General features: G+C 34.1%; 2 protein-coding genes across 2 annotated transcripts; both read right to left on the bottom strand.

The window, feature by feature from the left end:
* Positions 1 to 211: 211 nt before the first annotated feature.
* Positions 212 to 682, bottom strand: LOC111620722 (zinc finger protein 726-like). Its single transcript, XM_023362711.1, has one exon. It carries the CDS (start codon positions 680 to 682, stop codon positions 212 to 214), a length of 471 nt encoding a protein of 156 aa, XP_023218479.1.
* Positions 683 to 11550: 10868 nt separating this feature from the next.
* LOC111620741 lies at positions 11551 to 12258 on the bottom strand. Its single transcript, XM_023362737.1, has one exon. It carries the CDS (start codon positions 12256 to 12258, stop codon positions 11551 to 11553), a length of 708 nt encoding a protein of 235 aa, XP_023218505.1.
* Between the last annotated feature and the right edge of the window lie 35 nt (positions 12259 to 12293).

Raw genomic sequence — 12293 nt, forward strand, 5'->3', positions numbered from 1 at the left:
TATATCAGGTGAGAATAATGATTTTTTTTAGACTTTTGACTAAGATCTCCTCTCTTTGCTGATCAGAAACTAAACCAGTATAATAAGTCTTATTAATAAACAAGGCTGAAGTAAACAATACAGTTGATTCCCTATAACACTGTTGATAATTCCGTTTTATATGAATTCCATGTTGTACGAGTCACTTAGATTTTACAAATACGTGAGCCGTTCACAGCCCGGCANCTGAAGACGGCCCTGCCTGCGTCATCCCTTCGTAAACGTGAGCTGAAGACGGCCCTGCCTGCATCGAACATTCATAATTGTGAGCTAAAAACGGTGCTGCCTGCGTTATATCTTCATAGGTGTGAGCTGAAATTGTTCCTGCTTGCGTCATCCCTTCGTAAATGTGAACTGAAGACGGTTTTACCCGCGTCATCTTTTCGTGAGTGTGAGCCGAAGGTCCTTCTTTCTCTAGACTTTCATTTGGGTCATTTGCTTGTCTCACATGAAATTTACTACGCAAATCATATTTTTTTTTCTTCACAGTTCTTCCAGGTTTGTGAATTTTTTTGTGTTTTATTAAGTATTTACTAATGGGAAAAGATCGAGAACAAATTTCACATTTAAACGGTTTTTCTTCTGTATGCAATTGCTCGTGGATAGTCAATGTACTTTTATGTTTGAATCTTTTGTCGCACATTCTACATTGAAAAGGCCTTTCGTTCGAGTGTTTTTTTAAATGTTGTTCTAATCGCGATTTATATGAAAAAGTTTCTGAGCAAAATTCACACTCGAAAACTTTACGTACATTATTCCTGCCATGGACTTTATCAGAACTCGTATGGCGACGCTTCGATTTAACTTTCATTTTTTATAGGTTACTTGCAGGCTCACTGTAAAGAAAAATTGCATTTCAGGTCATAAATATAAATTGAGCAAATATAAAACATTTTATTTAAGTTTTAACGTTTGAAAAATTTTAAATACAAATTTAAATGTTAAGGAATTAAACAGATAACTTATTTAATGTTAACCTTATATTTTGCATAACAACAAACTAAACTACAACTTTTCAGGAAAGCCTGTAATGAACATGATTCCTGCAGGAAATGATTTTTACACCCGATGTTCGAAGAAGCTACAATTATAAACAAAACTTAAGCATATCGTGCAGTATTTTCTGTAATATTCTGCAGTTTAGTACTAATGTACTATGGTACTTTAGGATGACTGGCAGCATGAATTTTGCAGCGCATTCGGCAAAAATCTGGAATATCTTGCTTCTTCTTCAGCTTATACTTCTCACTCTTTTCGGGGCGCTGGTTCAGATCACTTTCTTCCACTCAACTCTCTCCTCTGCGAAATCTCGATCAATGCTAGGAGCCACTGTGTCCTGAAACACATTATTAAAACATTACCTTGTTAGTGTGCCAATGCTAAAAGCTCCCGCTATGCTTCCACACCACAAGACAAAAGGGTCGATATTGCGTCGGCGATAATTAAGTACTCAGGTCTGACACCACTGTCTTTAAAGAAGCCACCATTGCCGTTAATTTCGTTTTTGCGCGAGTGATCGCCTGTCTAGGCGTTTGGATTCGGGATGGAAAAGGATTGGGCAAAAGAAGTGCATTCTACGACTGGAATACGAAAAATAATAGCTGTTTATTGATTATATAAAATTTACATATGAGCTTTAAACACGAGAGAGAAAGTTTACAAATACTCGCGCATAGTATTTAACTCGTGTTTTGAGCTTTTTTCGGAAGAGAAAACACTATAGGTCTTGATGGATACTTGGTAGGTTACCAAACGTCCTGTTTTGAGCGAGATTGAGTCGGTATGATGATGTGGTCCTAGCGTCCCGGTACTTTGTCACTTTGTTGCGGTTATTTGGAAAAATGTTTAAAGTGCCGAATATACGAGAAGTAAAAATAGTGCAGCATAGGGTAAAATGGCAACTAAATAATAAACTCTGTTACACTACTGTTACCAATCTTAATATTTTGTATCAGATCTAAGTACAGTACTTTTATCAATATTCTCTAGATGTTTTCTTCAAAATTTATAGCACATGGTCTAATGCAATCTGTTCGAGAAGAAGTTACTGCTGTTATATAGTGTTGATGTGCGAATGTCTGCCTTTGATAAAATACATGAACTATATGTTCGTATTTTATAAACTTTTTTAGATTTTTATAGATATATTTTACACACAAATATGACAATAAAATCAATTAAAATTAAGTAAAAGTATTCGAATTAAATAAAATTAAACGAATACTAGTCATTTCCGCTTTACACAGTTCTACAATGTAATAATTATTTTTAAAACTTGAGTTTTAGTCGAATTTTGTATTCAAACTTGTATAGCTTTCTTTTATTTAGCTTCACCTTTATTTTTCTCTTCTTTAGTCGAAATCGGTGAAAGAAAAAAGAGTAAGCAGATAAGGATTGAGTGGAAGGGTCCGCTTCCACCCGTTCTTCCTGATGGATTTGAGAAATAGTTCCTACTAGAATGTGTTTTTTTATCCGAAGTTTCAGTTGAAAAAAATAAAAACAAATTATAGTAACTGGAAAGAGTCTATGTTTAGTTTTTGCATGCTTCCATACTTTCTCCAGAGTTTCACTTGAGGAAAATGCTTCTTGCAATTTCTCCGAAATTTTAGTGAAGAAAGATCCTGCTTACTTCCAGTCTTCCTGAAAAATTTGAGCAGGTCTGACTGGCTTCCTGTTTTTATCCGACATTTGTGTTGAAGGAAGGTCTTTGTACCTCTAAAGATTCACTTCAGAAAAATTCTTGCATCTCACTTTCCTCCGAAATTTCAGTAGAGAAAAATCCTGTTTTCAATTTCTCATTTATTTGAAGTTTGAGCTCAGGAAATAAAAATCGAATCATAAAAACTAGGCAGAACTTGTGTTGTAGGTCCTGGTTGTGTCTGCTCTTGCTGCGAGATTTGAGAAGGTCCTGTTTGCATTTCTTGTTTATACGACGTTTGAGTTGAACAAACGACAAATAAATCGTGTAAACTGGGAAAAATTTTAGCAGAAGGGTTATCTTGCACATGTTTTTTTTGCAGGATTATAGTAGAAGATCCTGATCGCATTTCTGGTTTTATCAGGGTTTGTATTGTAGACGGACTTGCTTTCATTGACGGTTCCTGCATTATTGAATGTGAAGAATAAACTTGAGATCGAGAACAAAGTTTACTCTGAAACGGTGTCTTTCCTGCGTGCGATTTCTCATGAGCATTCAACTGATATCTACGTTTGAAACCTTTTTTGCATATTTTACATCGAAAAGAACTTTCGATCGAATGTTTTCTCAAGTGTATTTTTAAATGTGATTTCCACGGAAAATCCTTTGAGCAGTATTTGCACACGAAACTTCTAAGCGAAACATAGTTTCTTTCAGAACTCGTCTGGCGACTGTTCGATTTATCTTCCATTTTGTTATACTAGCAGACTCTGTAAAAAGACAAACTGAATTTCAGGCATAAATATAAATTTTGTACATTAACTCTTAAGCTGTAAATGTATTCGCTTGTGCCAGTAAATATAGGTGGCGTATGAGTCGACCAAAATGGCTGCTGCAAAGGGTATAGCGTGGGTGGCAGAATACGAGAGTTACATGTGTGTTGTCTTTTTAATATTTTTTCTCACTGTAGTCAAAACGTTTTATCCGCATTTGTGTCCGACATTAATCCTAATTGATTTCGTAGTTGTTTAAATCATGATTATTACACTTTGTGACATTTTAGAATATGTAATCAAAAAAGATGTCTTATAAGGAGAGGAAATGCTAAAACATAACTTTTAACTTAAAATGTTCCAAAATGAAATGTACCGTGTTTGAATATTTTACATATTTAAAATTCAAAAAAATAATTTAACTTTAAAATAAATTGAAAAAGTGTGTATATTAAATAAACAAATAAAACATAGAAAACAAAGCTAACTAGAAAGAAACATGATTTAAGGGTTTTTAAGTCCCATTCTTTTTTATTATATATTTCTATTTTATATATTTCAGCTTTCTCTTCCTTTTTAACGCTATCTTTATCGTTCCGTAGCAAGCTATAGATATTGAGTGCTCTTTTATAGATCATTCTCGAGTTTTTATAAGAAAAAGAGATAAAGATAAAGATAAAGAGACTACGGAACGATAAAGATAGCGTAAAAAAAAGAGAAAGCTGGGGTATATAAAATATCATTTGAAAATTAACAGTTAGAAATCAAAAAGATTATGTGGGTGTGACTAGAAGAAACTTGGCAGTATGTGTATGCGAGAACATAGATACAACGTTGACAAACGACACAACAGGAGCGATTGACTGAAGGACTGAAGGAGCGATTGTAAAATGGGAAGGGCTAGTCATTAAAACGGTGCACTCTTCATCCATTGCGTTGGAGATGAAAAAGGTGAAAATTTATAAAAGTAAAATGAAAAACCGTTGCCTAAATGCTAGGGATGCTAATGCGCTTTCAACAATATGGAAATATATAATAGAAAAAAGAATGGGACTTAAAAACCCTTAAATCATGTTTTTTTCTAGTTAGCTCTGTTTTCTATGTTTTATTTGTTTATTTACTTTTGATTTATTTAATGTATACAGTTATTTCAATTTGTTTTAAAGTTAAATTTTAAATATGTAAAATATTCAAAAAGGTACGTTCCATTTTGGAACATTTATAATATTAAACCTGACGATGGCCTATAATAGATAGGGTGTAAACATTTGTAAAAATAAAAGAATTTTAAGCTCAGAAAGATTAGGTGTCATTAGGTGTCGGTAAAACTGAACTGATAACTTCAGTTTTATATTCCACTTTTCTCGCAGTAATTTATTTTTTGGGAATGTGCTCATATGTACCGAGTTTGATGAACTTTTAGACTTACACTCGAATTCACAACAATACTTATTATTTACCATTGTAGATTGAACACTTTCTAATTCTAACAGACCACAGACTTTATAACCATAGCAGCCGCCATTACATAGTTCGCGCTAATACCGCTAGATGTCAGATCTATCGTTGGCACAAGCGAATACTGACTGACAAGGGAACAATACAGAAACAAAACTGTAAAAATCTAAAGCATATCAGTTATAGACAGGTGCATAATGAGAAATTTGAGGCATTGAATATAAATACAGTTCGGAAGTGCACAGCAGAGAATAAATTACAAATATACGATCAGGTATGCATTTACTGAGAGACTGTATGTATTTAATCACTAACATTCTCAGCCATTTCCTATGTTGACATAATCAGGTTTTTTAAAACCGTTTAAGAAACATGTTTCACAAATAAAACATTTTTTTAAATTAGAACTTTTCAAGAATTCTAAATACAAATTTAAATGTAAACGAGTTAAGAAAATACTAGCAGATGTGCCCGGCGTTGCTTGAACAGAGAGTAACGATAGCGAAGATTAAGATTACTAGATTATAGTCGATCTTACCCATTTTTACCGGTTGCAAGAATTAGATTATTCCTCTTCCCAGACTAATTAGAGAATAGTTAGATGGCTCCGAAAATATGTTCGATTTCTCACAAACACGCAAAAAAACTGCATCTAAAATAGTACATTAAAGCCATTCTATTAAAAATAACTTTTATTCTTTTGTTTCCCGCGGGGGAATTGCCAAAAATCCCTTCTTAATCTGCATTCTCATGGCATACCCCAAATGTGTACCAAATTTAAACTTTCGACTTCTAACCGTTTAGGCTCTGCGCTTATTATCATTATCAACTTATCTCAAATATATTATAAGATAAGGGTAACAATGAATAAAAATAAACTTAAACTACAAGTTTAGGGTATAGAACATCGCTATAGAAGGGCTCGTTTCAGAAGTTATCAATAAGTCTCGAAAAAGCATTGATAGAATCACTAAATTAACAACAAACGGTTGAGAGGCACTATAAATGAGCTGGCAACAAACAGAAAACTCGAAGATAGTTTACAAAAGAGCTCGTAACATTTATAACTTACTGAGAAATGATAAGGACAAACTAAAGAATAACAAGCTGGAGTATACAAAATACCTTATGAAAATCGACAGCTAGGTATCCAAAAGGATTACGTTGGTGTCACATAAAGAAACCTCATAGGAANTTTTAAATATATAAAATATTTAAAAAGGTACGTTTTATTTTGGAATATTTATAATATTATTCCTGACGATGGCCTATATTAGATAGGGTGTAAATATTTGTAAAAATAAAATAATTTTAAGCTCAGAAAAATTAGGTGTTGGTAAAATTGAACTGTTAACTTCAGTTTTATTTCCCACTTTTTTCGCAGTAATTTATTTTTTGGGAATGTGCGCATATGTACGGAGTTTGATGAACCTTTAGACTTACATCCAAATTCACAGCAATACTTATTATTTACCATTGTATATTGAACACTTTCTAATTCTAACAGACCACAGACTTTATACCCATAGCAGCCGCCATTACGTAGTTCGCGCTAATACCGCTAGATGTCAGATCTATCGTTGGCACAAGCGAATACTGTCAATGGTTCAATACAAAAACAAAAATGTAAAAACCTAAAGTAAATCAGTTATAGACAAGTGCATAATGAGAAATTTGAAGCATTCAACATAAATACAGTTCAAACGTGCACAGCAGAGAATAAATTACAAATATACAATCAGGTATGTATTTACTGAGAGATTCAATGTATTTAATTACTAACGTTTTCAGCCTAATCCTATAGGACATCATTAGGTTTTTTAAAACATTTTAAGGAATCTGTTTCACAAATTTGAACTTTTCAGGAATTCTAAATACAAATTTAAATGTAAACGAGTTAACTAAATAACTTATGAAAAATACTAGCAGATGTTCCTGGCGTTGCTTGGGCAGAAAGTAACGATAGCGAAGATTAAGATTATTAGATTCAAGTCGATCTTACCCATTTTTACCGGCTGCAAAAATTAGATTATTCCTCTTCCCAGACTAATTAGAGAATTTGTAGATGGCTCTAAAAATATGTTCGATTTCTCACAAACACGCAAAAAAAAGCTCATCTAAAATAGTACAGTAAAGCCGACTTTTTAAAAATAATTTTTATCCCTTCTTTTTCCCGCGGGGAAATTGCCAAAAATCCCTGCTTAATGAGCATTCTCATGGCATACTCTAATTGTGTACCAAATTTAAACTGTCGACTTCTAACCGTTTAGGTTTTGCGTTTATTATTATTATCAAATCATCTCAAATATATTATAAGGGTAAGAATAAATAAAAATAAACTTAAACTATAAGTTTAGGGCAGGGGTCGCCAAGGAATCGATGCAACATCATTGGGGGGCCGATGTAGCTAGGGAGTCGATTGAGGGGCCGATGTGGGTAAGGGGTCACAACCTTTTTTTTTGTTTGTTTGCTTACACAGAGACCACAACGCGTTTTTTTTCTTGCTTATACACATACACTTGTAATAAAACTTTACGGTGGGAGTCAATGTGAGGCTTTGGAAAGTGATTGGGGGTCGACGGTTAAAAAAGTTTGGCGACCCCTGGTTTAGGGTATAAAACATCGCCTATAGAAGGGCTCGTTTCAGAAATTATCAATAAAACGAAGTTAAGTTTTCAAAAAGCATCGATAGAATCACCAAATTAACAACAAACAGTTGGGAGGCACTATAAATGAGCTGGCAACAAACAAAAAACTCGAAGATAATTTACAAAAGTGCTCATAACATTTATAACTTATTTGAAAATAATAAAAACAAACTAAAGAATAACAAGCTGGAGTATACAAAATACCTTATGAAAATCGACAGCTAGGTATCCAAAAGGATTACGTTGGTAGAGACCTTATATACTTCTACCCCCGGTTATCCTCACACCGGTGAATGTGGCCGTGTCCATGATCCGACGTTTGTGCCCGCTCTTCATTGTTTGAAATAATAGCAAAGAAAGCCGAAACACTGTTTTCTTATTATTAGAGATAGTGCTTATGCAATCAATTAGCATTTGATAACACCTTATCCTGACACCGGACACATGAGGCTACAATTAAAAATTATCAGCTAGAAGAGTAATTGAACGATTATTTGTTTACCTCAAACGAAGGTGGAGAAGACTGCATTATTTAGTCACGTAAAAAATGGATTGTCGGTACCATCTGTTGTAATGGATTCTTGTGTGTTACACATTTGCATTACAAGAGGGGAGATCCTACAAGATGAAAATATTGAACTGGAACAAGTATATCAATTTTTCTTACCCTAAGTTTTGGTATTATATACATGTATAACAACTAACATTTTTAATGCCTTCCAGGATCCAGCCATTCATAACCTTTGAGTATATCTAAGATCACGTGTCATTGAGCAAAAGCAAGGTAAAAATGCAAAGCCAGTTTGAATTTCTGAAAACTTATAATCCAATAAAAATAAACTTGCAATATAAACCAAAAAACATTTAGTAATAAGCAAAGAATCCCACTACTAAGGCATGTATTAACAGATATAAAATATAGGTTAATTACGAACATTTTGCATACAGTTTATAAAAATTTCTACTAAGGAAAAAGGTTAAAAATTACTTTTATTTATTTTTTTATTTTGTTATCTTATTTTTTTCTATGAACCGTTTTAATAAATTATTAGATTTGTTACTCCTTTGCAGACGTTTTTCATGCTGCTGCTGGTTTACTGCCTCACGTTCAATGCCTGCAACAGACTTCCTCTTGAGACAGATGTACTGGAGATAGAGATACTTCAGGCAGTGAAGATGGCAAGTCTTCAGGCAGAGTAAATGCAGCTGATCAGCTATCACTACTAAGAGTTAAACGTGATCCTGTATCAGGACGAACTCCAAGCAATGTTGTTACGATAACACCACGTCCTAAAAAATATTCTGTTTTCTAAATCACGTATTGTTCTACAATTTTGTTTATATTTTTAGTATCATACAGCTGAAAATAGACAACAACAAATTTAGTATTGAGAAAAATAAGTGAAAATTCAATTAGAAAACTCACCATTTGTTGCAGATGTATTATTATAATGTATATAAATTCTCAAAAAGAATATTACAAATTGAAGTTGAGAAATTAAAACTTAACAGTTGTCCTTACAATTCTGTTACACATTGTATAAAGTTAAATTATTCATATTTATTTTGGAGTGGAATTTTAATAATTTTTAACTCTTTTTTTGACTTTTGAAAAACAAAAGTTATAAGATAGGTTCCAATTGTAAAATTTAACCACCAACTGGATTTTCTTTACGACTGAGAATTCAAAGTAGCCACGAATAAATTAAAAGGATAGCTTACCATTCGAAAAAAATTGAGATAACACTTGCCTATTATAAAACCAACACTTTTACAATTTCTACACTTTCTTTCGTATAACGACATAACGGGCATTGATACGAAATTACAAAAACCATGGAGGAAGCCACCTTGCTTTTCGACACACTACTACTTACTTGTAACGTAAATGTGCAGCTGAGAACTGAGCGATTTCAACATGACTGTAATTGGCTTAATTCTGTCTGCATCACACGACAGAAACTAAACATCGCATGTGGCTTAATTGGCTTTTCTCCACATTTTAAAGTTTAAATATGGCGTTCAGAAAAGTGCAAGAAAAGAGGAATGTCACCACTTCGATTGATTGTGTCCACTTTCGATAATCCAATTTTTTCATTATTAGAATAATGAAAAATTCAATACTCTCAGATCTCAGTATTCTTTCGAGAATACTGAGATCTGAGAGTATTGAATTTTTGTCTTTTATGTTATCGAAAAAAGGATGCTAGCGCTAATTCTGAGAGTAATTACGTATGTTTGTTTCTTTTGTAATACCATCGTAATCTCGTTTCAAAGCTTAGGTCTTAACTAATACTCACTGATAATGGTTTACACATCATTCTTTGTCTCCAAACTGGCATATGATCAGGTAACAAAAACACGTTATCTCAATTGATTGGAGCGTTAAAGATCTTGAATTTACAATAAAGCAACATTCCTCCAGTTGCCTAATGAATAAAATTACTAAAATCTAATAGTTGATTGTGGGTTCTAGCCTTGCGTGGGCTGGTTACGTGTTATCTTCACGTGTATAACACTTAAATAGAGGTCAGTTTCCTATGAATGTCTTTTTGAAAGGCATCGCTCACGTGTCGTGTTTTCTAAACCAGTGTTTTTCAACCTTCTTGAATATTCGACCCCTTTACAAGTTAAAAAATTTTGGCGACCCCCAGGGCCATATTAAAATTATATTAATTATTTTAAAAACTACGTATTTAATTTTTTTTCTTTTAAATATCAATCGAAAAACCAATTCTACAGTAAAATAAACAGGCACAGTCTTCTCACTGAAATTCTATTTTTTTTTTATTGGAGTGTAGGACCTACAAATACTTGTCTATTTCTTTCACTGCGATTCCCCGTGTAAGGCTTTGCGACCGCCTGAGGATCGTGACTAACAGGTTGAAAAACACTGTTTTAACCATTCTTTACATATTTGGGAAAATTTCAAGTTTTTTATACTGCATTGTAATTACAAATTGACTTACTTCTGATCCGCCAACAGACTAAATAACAACTGCGTCGGCTTGCCAAACGTTAACTATCACTGTCTGGAAGTTTCGGGAAGTTAAGTAACTCAATAAAACTTAGTGAAATGAATTACCGATCATTAATACACTTATGAGTCCATTCGGATTGAGGATATGTAATTTTAAAGTGCACATGTGCACGCGTTAGGAAAGTAATGGAGTTGTTGAAAGACATAAACATAGTGTTAAGTTAGTAAATTTATAAACGATCCCTAAATACACATTTACCAAATATATTTAAATCTTTGCTAATTTTACGAAATGCTCAACACTTACTAATGTTGTGTGATCAAATCGCGTAACTGCAATATGTGTGAGACAAGGAGCCGAATTTGTTAAGGACCGTGCATAGAGACATCATTCTACTTTTTTCGAATCTTTTTATTCCTTAAATTAAATTTTGTATATACCAAAGTACTAAAATACGAGACTGAATTATGTTGCCTCAACGAAGCACAAGTCTTCCAAAATAAGTCACTGACTCTTTCTCTTGCATATAATGCCTATCTGAAATTGGACTATGTTATCGCTGTGGTGTAGTCTTAACGCTTGAATGTTTCCCTTCGATTAAATCAATAAAATAATAAATTTTCAATAAAATAAAAGCTGTTTTTAATCGCAAAATTATTCAAAATACAAATATTCAATAAAAATCAGTTAGAATCATAAAAAAAATTTGCTTATATAAGTAAAATTTTAAATATGTTCCTTTCATCTGTATTTTTGCTTTACAGAATTTTATAATTATTCTAATAAATTTTTGAATTGATGTTCAAATTGATTTTATCGACGTATATTGTTTTCTTTTATTCCTCCTCACTTCGTCTGCTCTTTGTTCATTCAGAGTTGGACTTCGGTTTTGAACTAAGGAAGATCCTGCCTGCATCATTCCTTCGTCAGTGTGAGCTGAAGACGGTTCTGCATGCACTGTGCAATCTTCGAAGTGAGCTGAAGACGGTCCTACCTGCATGCATTGTGCATTCTTAAGTGTGAGCTGAAGACGGTCCTGCCTGCATCATCCCTTCTTGAGTGTTAGCTGAAGACAGTCCTGCCTGCAGCATCAATTCGTGAGTGTGAGCTGATGATAATCCTGCCTGCATCATCGATTCGTGGGTGTGAGGTGAATATCGCCCTGCCTGCATCGAACATTCATAAGTGTGAGCTGAAAACGGTGCTGCCTGCATTATCTCTTCGTGGGTGTGAGCTGAAATAGTTCCAGCTTGCGTCATCCCTTCGCAAATGTGAGCTGAAGACAATCCTGCCTGCGTTATCCCTTCGTAAATGTCAGCTGAAAGTGGTCCTGCCTGCGTCATCCCTTCGTAAATGTCAGCTGAAAGTGGTCCTGCCTGCGTCATTCCTTCGCAAATGTGAGCTGAAGACGGCCATGCCTGCGTCATTCCTTCGTAAACGTGAGCTGAAGACGGCCCTGCCTGCATCGAACATTCATAATTGTGAGCTAAAAACGGTGCTGCCTGCGTTATATCTTCATAGGTGTGAGCTGAAATTGTTCCTGCTTGCCTCATCCCTTCGTAAATGTGAAATGAAGATGGTCCTGCCTGCATTATCCATTCGTGAGTGTGAGCTGAAGACGGTTTTGGCTGCATCGAACATTCATAAGTGTGAGCTGAAAACGGTGCTGCCTGCATTATCTCTTCGTGGGTGTGAGCTGAAATAGTTCCAGCTTGCGTCATCCCTTCGTAAATGTGAGCTGAATCACAATCACCTT

The sequence above is a fragment of the Centruroides sculpturatus genome, unplaced genomic scaffold (genome assembly GCF_000671375.1).
Source record: "Centruroides sculpturatus isolate CEXI.00-Female unplaced genomic scaffold, Cexi_2.0 scaffold274, whole genome shotgun sequence".
NCBI lineage: Eukaryota > Metazoa > Arthropoda > Arachnida > Scorpiones > Buthidae > Centruroides > Centruroides sculpturatus.

Coding starts and splice junctions, on each gene's coding strand:
- LOC111620741 (XM_023362737.1), bottom strand. CDS start 12,258: ATGACGCAAGCTGGAACTATTTCAGCTCACACCCACGAAGAGATAATG.